The 19,411-nt window shown below is 47.0% G+C and overlaps 1 protein-coding gene across 2 annotated transcripts in view; it reads left to right on the top strand.

The window, feature by feature from the left end:
- Positions 1-19,411, top strand: part of SLC24A3 (solute carrier family 24 member 3) — a 457,347-nt gene that overhangs the window by 417,121 nt on the left and 20,815 nt on the right. For both annotated transcript variants that reach the window (XM_045528345.1, XM_045528346.1), the window contains exons 10-15: positions 4,516-4,649; positions 6,534-6,694; positions 7,441-7,702; positions 13,961-14,127; positions 16,995-17,109; positions 18,212-18,324. In XM_045528345.1, coding sequence (XP_045384301.1) covers positions 4,516-4,649; positions 6,534-6,694; positions 7,441-7,702; positions 13,961-14,127; positions 16,995-17,109; positions 18,212-18,324 — 952 coding nt within the window. The remainder of the gene's footprint in view (positions 1-4,515; positions 4,650-6,533; positions 6,695-7,440; positions 7,703-13,960; positions 14,128-16,994; positions 17,110-18,211; positions 18,325-19,411) is intronic.

The raw sequence follows: 19,411 nt of genomic DNA on the forward strand, positions 1-19,411 counted from the left end.
CTAAATGTATGCAGAGAAGTTCCATGCTGTGGCTGCCTTCCCCGATGGGAGCTATTGCTGTTCCTCTACATCAGCACAAGCTAGTTTGCACCAGCTGTGTAGCTGCAGGAGTGACTACCTTCTCTGGGGGACAATAAAGTAGAAAGCTATCAGAAATTGCCAGTTTGGATATATCAGGTAGCAATCTGGAATTGACACATTAAGGTTTCCTTACTGTTAAGGGCTGAAAAAAGGTAATTCCGGCCACCAGTGATGGAGATACCTGTTGGGGGACTTCGGTGTGGACTTTGGCAAACATAATAGGAACAATGGAGGGAGGACCCGGCTTGGCTGATGTCCAGGGTTTGAACAGTTTGGACTGTTCTGTCTGCTGCCAGTCTGCTCAATATGGCGGCCAACACATGCCAGAGGAGCTGTCCAATGGTCAATGTAGACCCAATATCTGGGGCTTGCTGGAGAAGGGCATCGCCAGAGTAGGACTCACCCAAACTTATCCTGGTGTGGCGTTACCATAGTATCTCACGGTAACTGATGAAGAAACCAGAAGTTGTGCACCATAGGACTAATCACCTTCCATTTAAAAATACCAATAGATGAGCTCCCATGAAAACCAGGGTCGGTCCAAAGGCTTTCCAAAGTTACTAGCCTCCGACGGAAAGTGCTTTAAAGATGGAAGCAACCAGCTTGCTCGTCTTTGCCCCAAATAGCCAAACTATATAGTGGGGGAGCCTCAAACAATACGCACATCTTCCTTCAGTGTTTCCTGTTGCATTATTTCAGCTTTTTTTTTTTTTAATCTTTTTTGAGGCTCTAAGTTTGTGTTCCCAAAGGTGGATCAATCAATTATTCAGGGAGAATTGTCACATAGTGTCTGCTATACGCCCAACATGGATCTTGGGTCTTGAATCTGAATGTTCATGAAAGTATGTCCCAAAATGAATTCACTAGGGGCTTCACAGAATGAGGTGTTCTTCCAAACTGGATTTGGCCCGCAGGGAAGGAGGGCTGAGGAGTCTTGCTCACATGCGTTCTGTGGCTACTGCTGCCCTGTTCCGAGCCACGGTCAAGCCCGTGAGCTGCTGGCAGGACATGTGGACGTTAAGACAGCACAGCAAACACATCCTCTCCTCTTCCCCGAACCGTACCAAATGTGGAATCTAATGAGGTGTGTTTCTGCTGATGCCTCAGTTTTACCAGCATTCCAGCTGTGCAAACCAGCAGGACACAAATAAAACCGGGAGTGGAAGCTACCGCACTCGTGAAATTTTCTGCATAAATTCTGGCCCTAAGTTCTAAATTGAAATCTCTGTTCTTTAGCCATCCCCCTCTGCAATCAGAGGCTCTAATCATTGGGTTTTATAAAATCTGATTTATAAAATTGCATGCTTCACAATAAAATAGCTTCGGGGTGCAAGCACAAAATTTAAAACATTCAATTAAAAATATAAAACAGCAACAGCAGTTAAAAAACCAGCATATATTAGAATCATCAGCTGCCTCCAGGGGGGAGAGCCTTAAAATGACTTTGAACATTCTGTCTGAAGGTCAAAAAGCAGTTTCAGATTGGCCATGTAGGTAGAAACTTTAAGGGAGAATGAGGCATACCTGGCCTTGGCAAGGACTGATTTCTGTACATCCTGGGTCACCACTTTGGGATATGTCCCCCAGATGAGACAATACGTTCTGGTGGTTAAGAACAAGTGCCTCACATTCAGGCCTGGCAGCAGGTCTCACCCTGCCCCTGACTAGTCGTGGCGCCTCGGCCAAGCTATTCAGCCATTCTGAATCTCAGTTTCCTCTTCTACAAAATAGAATTAATAATAGTTTCTACCTCAGAGCGTTTTTTATGAGGATGGAATGTGACAGCTTAGGTATGTTACTAACCTAGTATCTGGTTTTGAGAAAGCCCTCACTGTATGGTATTATTATTGTGTTATCCAAACCCCAATAAATGTATAATACAAGTTGTACTTTAAAAGAAAACCCCCTTAATTCGTGGTGCATGCCTGCAATCCTAGCTACTTGGGAGGCAGAGGATCACTTGAGCCCAGAAGTTTGAGACCAGCCTGGGCAACACAGTGAGACCCCATCTCAAAGAAAGCAAACCCTCATCCAAGTCAGTGTGTCTATTGGGGGGAAATGGATTGTAAAAGATGACAGAAACACTGCCTCTCTCCTTCTAGATCACTTGAGCCCAGAAGTTTGAGACCAGCCTGGGCAACACAGTGAGACCCCATCTCAAAGAAAGCAAACCCTCATCCAAGTCAGTATATCTATGGGGGGAAATGGATTGTAAATCAAGATGACAGAAATACCACCTCTCTCCTTCTAGTCATTCTTGTTGACTCTAGAAACTGGGGGGATCTTTTCCCTAATTGGAATGTTGAATATAGACGAGAGTCCACAGAATAGTATGATGAACCCCCCATGCTTGTCACCAGCCCCAACAACCATCATCCCATAGTTGTTCCATCCACACCAGATCCTCTTCCCTCTCCACATATAATTTTGAAGCCCTAGACATCATACTGGTTCATCCATAAAAATTCCAGTGTATGTCTGGCATTCTCTAGACGTATCTAGAGACTCCTTTAGGACTCTAAAAGGACTCTTTATTCACATAACCACAATATTATTATCATACCTAAAATTAATGCTAATTCCTTAATACCATAAAGTATCTAATCAATGTTCAAATTTGCAATGGTCTCATAAATGTCATTTTTAACAGTTTTCTTTCAGTCTCACAAATGTCATAAATATTTTTAAAATCAAAATCCAAGTAAATTTCACTCGCTATATTAATAATTGGTTGCTCCATTTTTTAGATCTCTTTTAATCTATAAATTCTCCCTCTGTGTTGTATGTGTGACTCCCCCTGTCCCTTGTAATTTGTTCTTTGAGGAAGCTTGGTATTTTGTTCGGCAGAGCTGCCCATGGTTTGGAAATTGCTGATTATATCCCATGGTGTAGTTCAGCCTGTTCCTTTGGTCTTTGAGTTTCCCATAGGTCAGTAATTGATCTGGTTCAGGCTAGACCACGTCCCAAGTGGTGGTGAGTTCTGCCATCACGAGGCATGCTGATGTCTGTCTGCCTGTCTCTCTGTGGTGCTCAATATCTGGGTGCATTATTTCATTAAGGTTGCAAAATAGTGATGTCCTCATTCTGGGCCCTGCATCTTGTGAATCCTGAGAGTCCTCCAGGATTGGCCTGCCCACTTCCTTCTGTACAGCCAGCACCCACTGCTGTCGACTCGCTTTCTGTTCTCCCTCATGCCATGTGGGAAGAGCTGCAGGCTCCCAGGCAGTGCAGGGAAAGGCTCATAGGTGAGAAGGTTCCAGCCACAGGGGGCCCCTCTGTCTCTACCACGACAGCTGTCTCATCCCTGTAGGCCAGTCCACACCAGAGCTGCACTGACTGAAGAGTCAGGCACAAGGATACAGCAGGGAGGGACTCCAAAGAGCCTCTTTTCTGTAGAAGCAAAAGGATGAGAGAGAGGAGGAGAAACGCAGGTCGAGTGGCCTCTCGGCTGGCAGGTTAGAGTCGCCATGCCTGGCTGCTGTTCCCATGGGGGGCTGGAGGTCAAGCTGGGGGGATGTCTCAATGGTTTTTCCCACAGCCAGTAAACCATCAGGCCTTTAGATCTCTGAGTGGGGACAAAAGCAGTCGTGGCCTCCAGTGCCCTGGAAACTGTGCCCGGCTGTCTTTGCCCATGAGTTTTCATGAGTTTTCCAGGATTGCTCTATGGGAATCTTTTAACACTAAAGATAAAGGGACTAGATCACTAGAACATTTACCTGCCAGAAGTATCCTAGGAACCTGTCTAAGCTTCTGTCTTCCAACACACGTCTGCTGGGGCATGTAAGAAGTGCTGCACCATGTATTCACTTGATCATTCTGGAGAATCACAGGCCAGAGATTTGTCGTAAAGCCAAGGGCCCATTGGGCCTGGAATTGAGGCACAGCAGTAATAGAGATTCACAGAATCCCAGCCTGTGACCTCAGTAAGACACACAGAGACCTGGACTGACAACCAGCCTGTAGCACGCAGACACTCATGCACAGCCACTGCCCTTGGGTATCGGATGGATGGGACACCTTCTCCTTCCCCCTTGAGCTGGTCCCTAACCTCAGAGGCCCTGGGAATGTGGCCCAGAGGAAGTAGACCCTGACCATTGCACTGACTCTTGTCACAGTCCTTCCACAGGCAGTCTCTGAGTGAGGGGGCTCAGCCTCCATTGACGTGGGCGAGGTTGCAAAGAGAGCAGTGTGCCATGATTTATTTATATAATGGCGGCTTTATTTTCACTTACCATATGTTCTTAAATTGGGAAATGGGACTGGTTGTGTATTCTGAGGGGAAGTAGGTTGGCACAATGAGAGCAATAATAACTTGGGGCACAGGGTCCCAGATAGTGCATCGAGACAGGGAGAGCTCCTGGGAGCTCTCGGTGTGAGTTAGGAACCAGGAATGGCAAACGCTAATACGCTGTCTCCCCTGGTTGCTTTGCTCAGATACAATGCCTGCATACATCAGTGCTTCGAAAGGAGGACAAAAGGTGCTGGGAACATGGTCAACGGGTTGGCCAACAATGCCGAAATTGACGACAGCAGCAACTGTGACGCCACTGTGGTGCTACTTAAGAAAGGTAACCAAGGAGATATCTGTGTCTGAGAAGGAAGTGCTGGAGTACAGGCCCATCTGCCCACTCTCACAGCCACACACAGCGTGTCCCAGCTGCCCTTGAGAGGACACGGCACTGTCTGCCCCAAGAGAGAGCAGGAGGTTCCATTCCCCCCTCCTCCCTTTCAGTACATCACGGGGCAGTCTCGTACCTGGGAATGAGCCCGCTCAGGAAGCCCCCTGGCGGTCTCAGGCAGCACATTTGCTAGAACTGAGAACAGGAGGGCAAATGAGAGGAGACCGTGGGTTCTGAGATGCCGGTTCTGTCACCTGTTGGCTGTGTGACCATGAAACAAGTTACTTTACCTCTCTGAGCCTCAGTTTTCTCTTCTGAAAAACGGGAATCATTTTTGTAATGAGCAAAGCCAATACACATAAAAAATAGTTTGGTGCAATGCGCTATAAGTGGCAGGTGTTATTAGTAGCATGTTATTATATCCAAATTCACTTTCAGGCTACATTAACTCAGTTTCCAAGCTGCAAACAGAGACAGAATATTACTTTTCTTTTCAAAGTTATTCTAATATTCAATACAGTCTTAACAAAGCAATTGATATACTAAGGGAGAGGATATAGTGCTCTCTGATAAATAATATTGTTTCTTAGAGGAACATAGAAAATTATTATTTAATTTTGCCTGGAATGTGTTTCATTTTTCATTTAATATTTTTTCACTTTCCTCTTGAAATGTTTGAGTTTATTTCTTCTTGATCCCATATGGTTGCTTTGCAGGAGACACAGAAAAATAAATTAGAAAAATATGTAAGTTATATTCAAATGTATCTCTGAAATCTCCAGATAATTATTAGATTTTACAAATCAAATGTCTGATATTTTTCTGAATGATTATGTGTATGTTTAACAGAAGATGTGAGAGTTATTTAGTACCCTTCCACATGAGGATTTTATTTAGTTTCTTCTCTTCTGGGTAGTCTATAACCATAAAAGGAATACTCTGAGGGAACCAAAAAGAGCTACCTAATATTAGTCAGTGTTTCCAGAGATCATTTCATGCTTTAGTGGCTTGGAAAACAGGAGCAAGGACGAAGAGAGGCTGTGGCAGGTCCCCGTGAGCTGTGTGCACACGCTGCTCATTCAGAGAGGGGGCTTGGGCCTTAGTGGAACAGGTTTTTCAGGCCTCCCAGCAAATCGTTACACAGAATTGGTCCCAATCCCCTCCTGACCGTGGCCCTCTTTAACGTGGACATCTCACTCCCCCACCCCCTTGTCGGCTCTGCTCATAGGCTGGGCGGGGGACATATGTACATGCCCCCACGTCTTCCATGCTGCACTGAAGCCAATTCTGCAGCATTTGGCAGCCCTGTGTGAATATTGCCAGCATTTGAAGGGCATAAAGGGTCACTAAAGCTTGTTGGGGTCTTTCCTGTGCCCCAGATCTGAGTGATGGGAAAAGAATAGTTTGAAGACAGGGAGGAATTCTCTTATGTTAGCCTTCATTGTTACCCCATCGATGAATGATGCTTAAATTATTTCAAGTCATTGCAAAAAAGCTATTATTATATTAAGACCCTCAGAAAGGAGATTTTGACTCTTCTCCACATTTTGCTCACTGCAACCGTCCCTGGATGGATGGATGGATGGATGGTTGGATGGATGGGTAGATGGATAGATGGATGGATGGAAGAAAGAAGGAAGGAACAAGGAAAGAAGAGTGGATGGGTAGGTGGGTGAGTAGATGGATGAATAAACAAATGGATGAATGAACGTGAGGAAAGAAGAGAGAGATGGAGGGAGAAAGGAAAAGAAGGAAAGGGAAGGAAGAACGAATGACTGCCTCTTCCCTGCTCGTGGCCTCAGTGATATCTTATCTTGTTTTCCCCTTCCCTAGCCAATTTCCACCGCAAAGCGTCAGTGATCATGGTGGACGAGCTGCTGTCGGCCTACCCTCACCAGCTTTCCTTCTCGGAGGCTGGCCTTCGAATCATGATCACAAGCCACTTTCCCCCTAAGACCCGGCTCTCCATGGCCAGCCGCATGCTGATCAACGAGGTATCCAGGAAAGCGCAGTCCACTGACACTGGACAGGGGTGGGGAACTTCGGGAAGAAGACAGCGTTTCTTGTCTGAAAGAACTTGGAGTTCAACACAGTAACACCCCTCAGCCATTTCCCAACATTTCTGCTCCCTGGGCCAGCTGTGCTTCCTGGTCCTGGCTCTTCCCTCCATGTGTTGAGAGACACATCTAGCTCCCAGTTATAAAGAAAAACCTTGTGCCCTCTACCTACCTTTTTATTCTATTCTTCCTTTTGCATAAAGCCCCCTGATGTGAACCTGGACAGAAGTAGTTGCTAACTAAAGGTTACCTTAGTGTAAAGAAATCCAGAGTCTCTTACCTGAATTTTCCCATGTATTCCTTTCTCTGGAGTGCAGCCTTATTGATACACTAGTCCAAACACAGTTGTGTGGCTTTCTCACATATAGACCAAGGGACTCCTACAGTCTGGAGAAAAAGCATAACACTCCAGTGCATAGAGAATCAAGGAAGTGCACACTCTAGGCATAGGAATTTTTCTTTAAAGAGATTTGCAAGTTCCAATGAGTCATAAAAGGTTAGTCTTTCCTCCCAGACAGAAGTTGTCTGAGTTGGTTATCACTTTGAGGAATCTCTTAAAACTTGACTCCAGAGTCTTCGTCTCCTCGTTAGCTGCCTGGGAAAGATCCCAACAGCTCGTGTTTTGGGTGTAAGGTATTTGCTGTCCCTCTGACAGTGGTAAGAGTGTGTCTTTCTCTTTCCAGAGACAAAGACTGATAAACAGCAGGGCTTACACCAATGGGGAATCCGAGGTGGCCATCAAAATCCCAATTAAGCACACCGTGGAGAACGGGACAGGGCCCAGCAGTGCGCCAGACAGGGGCGTGAATGGGACTCGGAGGGACGATGTTGTTGCCGAGGCTGGCAACGAAACAGAGAATGAGAATGAGGACAACGAGAATGACGAGGAGGAAGAGGAGGATGAGGATGATGATGAAGGACCGTACACACCATTCGACCCCCCCTGTAAGAGGTCCTACATCTGGGCTGGGGTTGGGAGCTATTTTGAGGCCACTGAGTGGATGCCCTTGACTTGGATGGTCTTTGCACCATTCAATTCGAAAGATACCTCTATATGAGCATAAAAATATGTATATTAAGTTTCTACAGTGGGCAAGACTCCGCTGTAGAAGGTCCAAGTATGACCAAGATGGTGGCACATGATCGTTGGTTGGAATTTGAGCTCTTTGGCCAACTGCATTTCATGGAGAAAGGAAGGTCCTCTCTTAGCTGTTCTGTGGGACCTGTAGGTGCTAAGGAGGAAATGAACGTGACCCATTTCATCAAGGCAGCTCGGTGCTCAAGGGGAGAGGCACTTGCTCACCTCCACCCATCCTGTGATAGTTGGCCAGGGAGGTCTCCTGCCAAAGCCACCCCTGGGGGACACATGAAGCCATCCCAGTGCTCTGTGTTCTTCTCTCTTAGTGTCCCTTACCACCAATCAGGTCCCTCCCTCTCTCTCAACCTGCTGTCTCCAGGGCAGAGGCTGCAGGAGACGCAGACCTGGGCAAAAGCATCCTGACCCCACCTAACCCTTCCCCAGTGGAGCTGGCCGAGGGACTCTCCCTGGGACCTTGGAGGGGGAGGTTCAAGGTCTGTAAAAGCTTTCAGGACCTCAGCCACCAAGATGGTGTCCTTCCCCCCACCCCACTGCTGCCTCCAACAAGGACTTGGTTGTTCCAGCAGCCTTGTCATCCCACCCCACCCATTATCAGAACAGATGGACCAAGCCCAAAGAATGCTGCCTATTTCCTAGAACTTCTAGAAGCTTCTGGCTGTTTCAGGAAAGAGTACACTGGTCTGATTCACATTCACTGTCGAGTGTGTGAGGCTCAATTCACATGTGCAACCTCTCCAGGGTGTTGGAATTTGCCCCAGACTGCCGGAGGAAGGACCACTTAATCCATCTGAAAGCCCATTTGATGGTGGGGTGTGGGTGCAGCGTGTCAGAATCCTTTGTTATTTTCGGGTACAGGGTCTCACTATGCTCCTGTGGAGCTCCTCTTCCTGTCCAGGGGACAGCAGGTAAAACTCAGACCAAGACTTCTGTGCCCACTCAGAGCATCTAAGATCTCAACCTCATCAAGTACTCACCAAAACTAATCAGAGCACATCCATCCAGAGTTCCAGTCCTCAAATTCCCTAACCACCCCCTAAAGTTAAATCATTACTTATAAGTGCATTATCTTGATAAGAAAATAATACCTACTGGCTCATTATCCATTTTGCTACTGTCAGATATATTTCTTGGCAACCTTCTTCCCTGTCAACCAGGACAAAAACATCTTAAGGGTTAAATGACCAAACACTCCATTCCTCCCTTGTAAGCTCTTGCATCTGTTTTCTGTCACTGCGTAACAGACTGCAGTGTCACCAGCGGCTTGCAACAGCACCCACGGAATAGGTGACAGTCTCGTAGGTTAGAAGTCCAGCTGGGTTCTCAGAGTCTCCAGGCCATTATCAAGGTGTGGGCAAGGCTACGTTCCCTTCCAGGGGCCCTGGGCAGAGTCATTTCTAGGCACCTTCAGGTTGTTGGCAGAGTTCAGTTCCTTGTGGCCACAGCTGGAGGATGCTCAGTGCTTTTAGAGGCCGCCTGTATCCCTGGCCACAGGGCCCCCACCACCTTCAGCTGGGGGTGTGATGTCCTTCTCACACTCCTCTCTGGCTCCCCCTTCTGCTTCTGAAGGCTGGGGTGATGAGATCAGGGCACCTGCACAGTGTCACCACCTGAGGGTCAACATGGCACAGTCCTGGGTTGGATAGCTCATCCTACTCCAGGCTCAGAGAATTGGGGCTCAGAACCCCGGGGGCCCATATCTAGAACTCTGCCTACTCAACCTTTGTTTTTGGAGTCCACCGTTGGCCTACCACAACCAATCTCCAGAAATGCTTATTTTGCTAAACTCTTTCACTGATTAAAGAAACAGTCAAGCCAGTTGAAGGGTCCTTGAGCAGCTATGTTGCCATCTGGAAAGTCCCAAATGCCCAAGTGCAGCCCTCCAGGCAGACCAAGAATGATCCGTGTGTGAGATAAAACCATCCGCTCCCACGCCTGGGCCTCATTACTCAGTGGGACAAAGGTCCCCTTCACATCCCTTGTCCCAATTTCTCTCCTGGATGAGACCTAACCATGGGGTCTCAAGGCCTTTGAAGCTCCTGCTTGCCGCCCTCTGGGTCACTGTGATTAGGTGTCAGATGATGGAGGCCTCTGGCCTTCCCGCCCACCTTCTTGGCTCCCGTGTGTTGGGAGACACGGCTGCAGGCAGCCCGCCCCCACAGTCCTGCAGCCGAGGCTCGGGAACCCCACATCAGGTACCCTGAGCCCTCCTCAAAGCACGAGAGGAGAAGAGAGACGATGCCCTATGTGATCCCACCACCCCTTGGGATCTCTGTCATTCAAGATCTCCTGAACTGCCAAGACAGGAGGCAGAAGTCCAAGTTCTCCTCTGCCAGCCCTTCTCACCTGGGCATCCTAAAATGCATGTTCTAATTCAGGAGGTCTGGGGTGAAGCCAGAGCACCCACATCTCTAACAAGCCCCCAGGTGACAGCCATGCTGCTGGCCCGTGGCCCACCCTTGGAGCAGGAGCGTTGAAGGGATAGAGACCTACAGGCACTCAGCCATTTTCACACGTCTTCTGAGACATAGGAGGGCCTGGTTCAGAGCCAGGGCTGCCTCCGAAATGAAGAGTGAGCTTGGCTGAGAAACCCCATGCCTGGACTGAGGGACTCCATTTCACAAGGCAGGAAGACCGGATGCCCAGCCAGGCCCCTCACTGGGCGGGCGGCCCCTGCTCAGGGTGAAGAGGCCAGCAGAGGGCAGCGAGAGTCGGGAGCATTCGGTCCAGGGACCCAGAGATGGGTTCCTCTCCAGCTAAGTTCCTTTGGCCTGAAAAAGGTCCGTCCACGTGATGAGGACATTTTGCCCTCTCACAGTAACCGTGCAAGGCGTGGGCACCCTGTGTTTCTGGCCCCCAGCTGCAGTGCTCTCCAGGACTCGACTGTAGTAGGTATGATTAGCAAACAAGTCATTACTGAGGAGTATGTGAATATTATTTGGGAACAGATACATGTGCATATATGTACAGTGTGTAATTTATGATTGACATAATGTATGCACATAACATGTGCGTGTATATTGTATTCACTTAATATATTGTATACATGCACAGATATTAATGTACTTGTGTTTTATATGCAAATGCTATATTATAGGTTATATACACATATACCCACCTATGCTTGGTATACGTATGTACATATATACTTATAAATGTGCAGCTCTTCTTTTCTCTTGAGTGAAGAAAGCCTTGTGGTTGATGGACAGGAAAAGGAAACATTGTCATGTGTATATAGGTAAACACACTAACATAGGGGGAAAAAAAGACTGGAAGGAAACCAAAATATAAGTGTTTTCCAAAGTGGAAAGTATATTTTTTCTATATTTTCCACTTTAAAACAATATACATTCTTACTGCCTAAATAGTCAGATCAAATATATATTAATATATTTCGGTCTAGGTCTGAAATACTGTGCAATGACTCTTTCTCTGTCCAGTAGAGTTAAGCTTTGGAAAATAATGTAGAAACAAGTCCTTTTGCTTTTCAAAGCCAAGTCATATGCAGAGGGACACTGCCCTGCTCAGTCCTTGGTTCGTGCCCCCAGCTTTGCCTCCCTGGAGCTGGCTGAAATCTCGTAATTGCAGGTACATCAGGGCTGTGGGCAGGGAGTTCTGTTTCCTTAATTCGCTGCTGTCCCCCCAGTGCCTGGGGCAGTACCTGGCACAAAGTGGCATAGAGAGCATTCAATAAATATTAGTTAAATGGATTACTAAGCCTGTCCCCTCTGCTGCTCTATTTAGACCAAATGGTAATGGAACAAAATATGGGAAACTGTCCAGAAATGCTGTTGACTCAAAGGGAGAAGGAAACAGTTTTTGCCCTTTTATTCAGAAATGGAAATGAAGACTAGCTACAGCATGAGTGATCCTCATTTGATGGTTCCTGCTCCTCAAAATCACTTCAAAGGCGTCCTCCTGTATCACTCGGTTTGCTCAAGGAGTTGTATCTTCGATATTACATTTCAAGATATTTCAGATGGCACTCATTCAGTTTCTCCTTCGCTGAATTTTCTAAGCTTGTTGCTGCTGCAAGGGGGCAATAACTTAAAGAAAGCACATATATCATTGAAAAGTATGTTTTCCAGATATGCCCTCCCGGTGGCCAGTCATAATTTTTGAAAACAGTTGAAGAAAGCTCAAAATTCATTGGCACTAACATGTGCTGCTTGCAGCTCTATCTAATCAATACCATTTTCCAAGCTCTTGTGGTTGTATGTTCTGACCTCATTTTGCTTGTTTTTTTATTTTCTGAAGAATTTTTTTATTTTCAAAGAGCCAAATTAAAGTCATCCCTCTTCCTAGTCATATGTTTCTTTGTGATCTTTGATAGGATGTGTAACCAAGTCTCTCTCCCTGAAAAGACATCAGCCACGTGGAAGGCCTATTGTAATATTATCTCATTTAATTCTCTCAGAAAATCTGTGAGCTCAGTGTTACTGTGTCTACATTTTATAGACGAAGAAACTGAGGCTTGAGGAATTTAAATAACTGAGTCACTCAACTCATAAGCCTCAGAGCAGGGACCAGAGCCCAACACTGTCTGATGAGAGAGCCTCACTTTCCCCCTATAGACACAGGGCCTTAGTCATCTGAGAGAGGCCAGAGAGTGCCAGAAATGATGGTAGGTAACTTTTCTATGCTGTTTTAAGAAACTATTTGGAGACTGGTAAGAGATATGAAATAAATACTGGAAACTGGTATAAAATCATGAAATAAATTTTTTTAAACATTGAACTAATTCCTGTTCAAAATGTTATAATAAAAAATACCTCAACTCTTGTGGGAATCTAAAGTGGTACAATCATTTTGGAAATTGTTTGGCAGTTTCTTACAAAGTTAAATCAACTCCTACCCTATGACTCAGCAATTCTCCTCCTAGATCCTCACTCAAGAGAAATGAAACAAGCCCACAAAAAGTCTTGTACAACAATGTCCATAGTCACTTTAGCTGTAATACCATAAAACTGGCAACAACCAAATGCCCATCCACAGTAGCACTGATAAACAAATTGTAGTATATTCATGGGGTGGAATACTACACAGCGATGAAAAGGAATGAATTGCTGACACACGAATGAATCTCAAAAAACCTTATTCTTCTGTGTTGAATAAAAGAAAGTGGATACATAGACATACTATACAATTTCATTTGAAGTTGGGGAACAGGAAAAAACTAATCTATGGTGGTAGGGGGTGAAGAGTTGACTAGAAAGAGGCAGAGGTGACTTTCTGGAAGATGGAGATGCGCTTTCTCTCTACTGAAGTGAGGAGTGCATAGGTGGGTGCATATTTCTTTCCAGAAGTGAGTTAGCAGTTAAACAGGGTGGTAATAAAGGCCAAGGACTAATATGCCTGTCAAATCTGAGGCTACAAGGAACTCATAGCAAAATAAACAAACTAAGCATTCTAGCCCCAAAATAAGCATTTCTGGGTGTCTCTGATACACACAATACTCAGCACGGAGAAAACAGAAGTAAGTCATCACCGACAGATCCATCGTCTTCTCCATGGCAGCAGGTACTGAGCCAGAAAGCAATTATTTATTTGCAAATCCTTATCAGCTTGGGATACAAGCACTCAAGTAATGTTTTGTCAACCTTGAATGCCTGCAAGTCCTCCAAGGTTTCTGCGTGCTGACCGACCATGCGGAGACAGTCCACTAGATGGCGCTGTGTCCACTGCCGCTTTATTATCTGGGGAAAAAGTAGTTACCACACCACGTGGAGAACGCGCAGACTGGTGGTCTTCCTAGCTCCCCACCCTCCACTTCAGCCCCCCACGCACGTACACACACTCTACCTCTTTTGTGTCCTGAGTGTCCCCCTCGTCTTTTCCCACCTGGCCCGTTTGCCAAACCATCCCCCCAGCCCAGTATTACTCAGAAGTGACTCATCTTGTCGTTTAGAGACCTAACTAGCAGGTGGGCAGTGGATAATTGCTTTTATTCCATTTGGTTTTGTTTATCGGGCTTTGTTGGTGGTGAAGAGCCACTTGAGTGTTTCGGAAGAGCATGACAATAAGATTTAGGTCTGGGGAAAGCAATTCAGGGGATAGCAGAGAGCAAGGAAATAAAGCTACCTGATGTTTTTTTTCCATTTCTCCAGCTGGCAAACTGGAAACAGTGAAATGGGCTTTCACCTGGCCACTGAGTTTCGTCTTGTACTTCACCGTACCCAACTGCAACAAGCCGCGCTGGGAGAAATGGTTCATGGTCACGTTCGCTTCGTCCACGTTATGGATCGCAGCGTTCTCCTACGTGATGGTGTGGATGGTGAGTGCGTGGAGACCCCTGACATGGCCAGATCTCTTTAGAGAGAAAAGTGCAGTCAAATGCAGGGGAGTAAGAGTTGGGGTTTTAGCCCAGTGATTGTGTCAGTCAGCGATTCCTGTAATAAGCTGTGTAACAAACCACCCCTGAACTCACCAGTTTAGAATCAGAGCATTTATTCTCCTGCTCACATGTCTTCAGAGTGACTGTGATTGGATTAATCTTAGCCAGAACTGGCTATGCAGCTCCGTCTCAAGCTACGGGATGGTCATGTTTGATTCAGGCAGCAAGTTGGGGCCATGTCTACTCCAAGTGTTTGCTCATCTCCTTTGGACCAGTGGCTACCTGGGGGTGCTCTTCTCATGGTATATCACAGGAAAGCAAGAAAGCACATGGAAACAGGTGCCTCCTAGAATATTCGCATGGGACTGACTTACCATAACTTCCCCCACATTTTATTGGCCAAGCCCAACATCAGTGGAGTAGGGGAATATACCCCACCCACTCTAGTGGGGAGGAAAGCAGAGTCACAGGGCAAAGGACAGGAAGGAAGAGCATGAAGCATTGAGGCGTGATGATAAATGCCTATCTGAGTCCTAGTTTCTTCCACCAGACAGTGAGGTCGTTGGATTAGGTGACTGCTCAGGGGTCCCTTCTGAGGTCAAACTAATCATTCAATGATGGGCATTGGCTCCAAAGAGCCTGTGCCCCAAAGCCACTTTAGGAAACCTGGCCATCCAGAATGTATTGCCCGCCGGTGCCTATGCTTTGTAACTGGGGAGCAAGCCTAAATGATTAGAATCAGAATTGGGCAGAAACTAAAAGGCATGACAAAATTATGCAAATCCAAATTAGTTTTACCTTGACTGTTGGAAAGAAATGCAATATAAATTCTAGAGAATTAAATGCAAGAGCTAAAAAATGAAAGGTTCTGAAAAAGACTTTTTGGAGGTAATAACAAGTTTGTACACCTGACACAATTAACTCATAATCATCCCTTGCCTCAGTCCCACAGACAAATATATATTTTTTAAAACTCAAGTCTTTTAGCCAGGGGTTTGTCCCTCATGCAGTATTCATTTACATTTTTATTCGACATGTGCACTGTGTACCACCTCTAAATCCAGGTTTGGGGGATGGTATTGCTGTCAGTGACCTCAGGGTGCCTGGTGATTTTAGCAAACTCACTGACCTGACTAATCTGAAGTTCACTGTCCTTCGGTTTGCCTCCCTCCCCTCTGGCAGAGGCTCTAACAAGTCCTGAGAAATGACCAGGAGTCAGGGAGCAAACAAAGAAAACAAGCAAACAAAGAAATGACCAGGAGTCAGGGAGCAAACCACAGACCTGGTCCCAGCCACCTGAGTTCCCCCAAACCGCAGCCACAACCACACACGTGACAACAACAAGGAGCCCTCCGCAGGCCAAGCCTGGCTGAGCCAAGCCAGGCTCCTGCAGGGGCTGAGCTGAGGGTTAGAGAGGAAACACAGGCTTGGCCAGAATGCCGTCACTGCATTGGCTCCAGAGCCACGGGATACAAATGTTGCGTGTTTCTGCATCTCACTTTCCTCCCCGGAGGCTGGAAGTCAGAAAGCCCTGAGGCCACCCCAGGATAAACTCAGCTCTGAACGGAAATGAGGTGCATCCTCTGGTTTGCAAGGGGGCGAGCCAGGCCTCTCAGGGGATTCAACTCACAGCCCCAGCCTTTGGACAGGGAAGGTGCCATCGATCGTGGCCTTTGGAGTGAAGTCGGGGTTTCCTGCGTAGGCGTCTCTTTCAATGGCTGGCCCAGGAGCGACTGTGAGAAGAATGTGCTCCGTACATGTGGTTTGCATTTCTTGTAATTTTATAGAAGGAAGGAGATCAAGTGGCATGCTACAACGACCTAATAGGCTCAGCTCTCGCAAGTTATCTTCTCTCAGGCCCACATACAGGGCGTTTGTCGCTTTTTCCTCTTTTGCCACCCGCTCCCTGGTCATCTGTCTCAGGACCGCTGTCATCTCAGTTTTCCCATCAGGAAACCAGGGGTCAAGAAGGGGCTCATTTACATAAATGGGAGCAAAACCTCAGGCATCATCTGTCGCCATCTCTGGCAAAACCCCTCCCGGGCAAGAAGAGGTGCTGCGTCTGCGGTGGCCTGTCTGCCGTCTGGGCCCCGCCCCCACTGCCACTCTCTAGCTCACTAGCAGCCTGCGACAGGGCCAGGGCGCATGCTTCCCTGGGCCCCAGTTTCCTCTTCTGAAGGGTGGAAATAGCACAGCACTTCCCCAAAGGGTTGTTGTGAGTTAGATAGGTTAAAACCCATGAACACCCCTTAGCCCAAAGCCTGAGTACTAAATAAACGTTAAGTTATTATGGTGAAGATGATGGTGTTGACAAGGACAATCACATTGTCACCAAGTTTCAAGGAACAGAGGGAAGGAAAAGCTGGTTATGGCTTTTCCCACGAGACTGGGTGGTGTAAAGTCCAGCCCTTCCCAGCTCGTGTAAATTCCCCCGTGCATCTCCCGACGTGGGTGCTCAGATCCCAATCACAGCAGAGCGGCCATCCACTCCGGGTTTCCCAGGGCCCTTTGGAGTTTCAAGACTCTGTCCCAGTATTGTCTTTTGCCGGAAACTCCTTTTCCCCTCTCTCAAACTCACCTGAAAAGAACAAAGTGAAAAGGCCAGTGTTTTCTTGGCAAGCCAAGCACGGACTCTGTGATGGCCCGGGTCTGCCTGGCCCTCTGTGTCGACAGAGAGAGCAGATGTTGCCCCCCCCCCGCCCCCCCCGAGAGAGACGGCCCAGATTGTAGCCTTTTCTGAGTCCCCATCAGAGGAACTATGGGCAAGTGGCAGCTCTCAGCTCACCGCCTCTCCCTGCTTCTTCCAGGTCACGATCATCGGTTACACTCTGGGGATTCCTGACGTCATCATGGGAATCACATTCCTGGCCGCCGGAACCAGCGTGCCCGACTGCATGGCCAGCCTCATAGTGGCCAGACAAGGTGGGACATGCAGTGGCGACAGGGGTGGGGAGGGAGGGAAGTAAGTAAGGAAGGAAGGAAGGAAGGCAGGCAGGCTGGCCTCCCTCCCTTGGGGATCTACTTGGCAGTTAAGAGGGCTTGGAAGGAGGGGTGGGTGACCTCAATGCCACTTTGGTCGAAGGGCTTCCTGGGATCAGAAGAACAGAGGAACCAGCCAGAAGGTCCCACCCTTGAGGAGGGCAGACACATTTCCTGGGTAGCACCCACAGCCCCTTCTGGAGGTTGTATTACCATCCTTCTATCATGAAAAAAAGTAATAAATATGCTGATAGCTAACCTTTGCCAAGTAAAGCACTTTAGGTGCATCATCTTATTTGACTCAAATAACAGCTCTATGAAGCAGTAGCCCCATTTCGTGCTTAAGGAAACTGAGGCTTAGAAAGGACAGACCCCGTACCTAAGGCTTACCCAGCTGCAGCACCCTCAAAGTGACAGTTGCCAGAGGTTAGTTTTCAGCATGTGACAGAGCCTTCCCTCCTTCCATACCAGGCTCACAGGTCACCTTCCCAGATGGATGCCCAGGTGGCCGTGCCCTGCCCCAGCCACTCAAGGATCTATGTAGGGCATTTTGTCTCAAACAGACTTGTGTAGCCACAAAACTTAGCACAGCGTCCTCTACAAGTCCTCAGGAAATTCCACTGATTACCTTATTCTTATAATGTTTCTCGATTATTCAGAACAATTGAATACAGTACAGAGCAGCTGGAAGCTGAGTGCATGGGCTGGCGAGCTCATAAGCTTATAGAACTGTTGTTTATGCCTTCCTATAAGGATGTCGCAAAACCTCCAGAATCTTCGGAAGCATGCTTGGATTTTCAGATCACCCACATTTAATCGGTGATCATATGTGAAGGAAAGATCAGCAATTCCATAGAATGCGTATTTCTATACTTTACAATCACTGTCATTCTTTACATCGGTAATGGCGTATGAGAGAACTAAATATGTGGGCTAGCAAAGCTGCTCTCTGGCTGCCAGACCAAAGGCTTGGAAGAGTCCCGTGGGAGGCCCTGCCGTCTCCTGGAATCACCTCTCTCACTTGAGTGACCTCTTGTCCCTGCAGGGATGGGGGACATGGCCGTGTCCAACTCCATTGGGAGCAACGTGTTTGACATCCTGATCGGCCTGGGTCTCCCCTGGGCTCTACAGACCCTGGCTGTGGATTACGGATCTTACGTAAGTGGTTTTCTCCATGACTGCTTAAATCCAGGGCTACACGGACTCTGTTTGTAATGGCCTTAGCCACTGGGTCTTTGTCTCAGGGCAAAGGAGGGAGGTGTAGAAACAGTAATGTTGAGGGGAAACAAATTTTCCTTGTCCAAGTCCTTCCTAAGTCAGGCTTGTGGGGACATTCAGAACTCCAGAGGAAGGGTCAGCAAACCTTTTCTGTCAAGGGCCAGATAGTGTATATTTAGGCTTTATGGGCCAGAGCATTCCTATCACAGCTGCTAAACTCTGCCATTGTAGCAGGAAAGCCACCGTAGACAATAAATAACCAAATGGGTGTGGCTGTTCCAATACAACCTTATTTATAGAAACTGAAATTTGAAATTCATATAATTTTTGCATGTTGTGATCTATTATATTTCTTTTGATTTCTTTTTCAACCATTTAAAAATGTAAAAAGCATTCTTCACTCATGGACAGTGAGGAAACAGTTGGTGGACCAGATTTGGCCCACTGGTCATCATTTGCCAGCCCCTGCTCTAGTGCATTTGTACTTGATTCATCTTATTATAGGTTAAGTGATGTGGGTAAGAGAGACACTGAAGACATGTCATCCAGGTTGGCCACAGAAAGAGTGCCATCCACAGGTTGTCACAGGATTCCTAATAATCTCCCTGAGTTCTGCAGGCCCAAGAGTGAGACTTTTGTCAGTCAAGCTCTTGTAAATTGACTCACATCAGCCAAATTCACAAGAGTTTGATGTCTAGGTTACAGGGTCAATAGATTTTAGTGACAAACGGTAAGACATATAGGGGCCAGGCAGAAAGCATACTTATTTTGGATGATTTGTTCTCTATGTTTTTGAAGAAAAATCTTACATGGGAGTTATTTTGGAGGTCCTATGATCATCCTCAAATTCAGTGATTCATCAGGAGTACTCACAGGGCTCAGCAGCAGATTATATTCATGGCTGAGGTTTATTACAGCAGAGGATATGGAGTAAAAGCAGTGGGAGAGTGAAAGCCATCAGGAGAAGCCTGGAAAGGTCGGGTGCAGGCTTCCAGTTCCTTCCCTGCTCGGTCACACAGGGTGTGCT

This window comes from Lemur catta, chromosome 17 (genome assembly GCF_020740605.2).
Source record: "Lemur catta isolate mLemCat1 chromosome 17, mLemCat1.pri, whole genome shotgun sequence".
NCBI classification, from domain to species: domain Eukaryota; kingdom Metazoa; phylum Chordata; class Mammalia; order Primates; family Lemuridae; genus Lemur; species Lemur catta.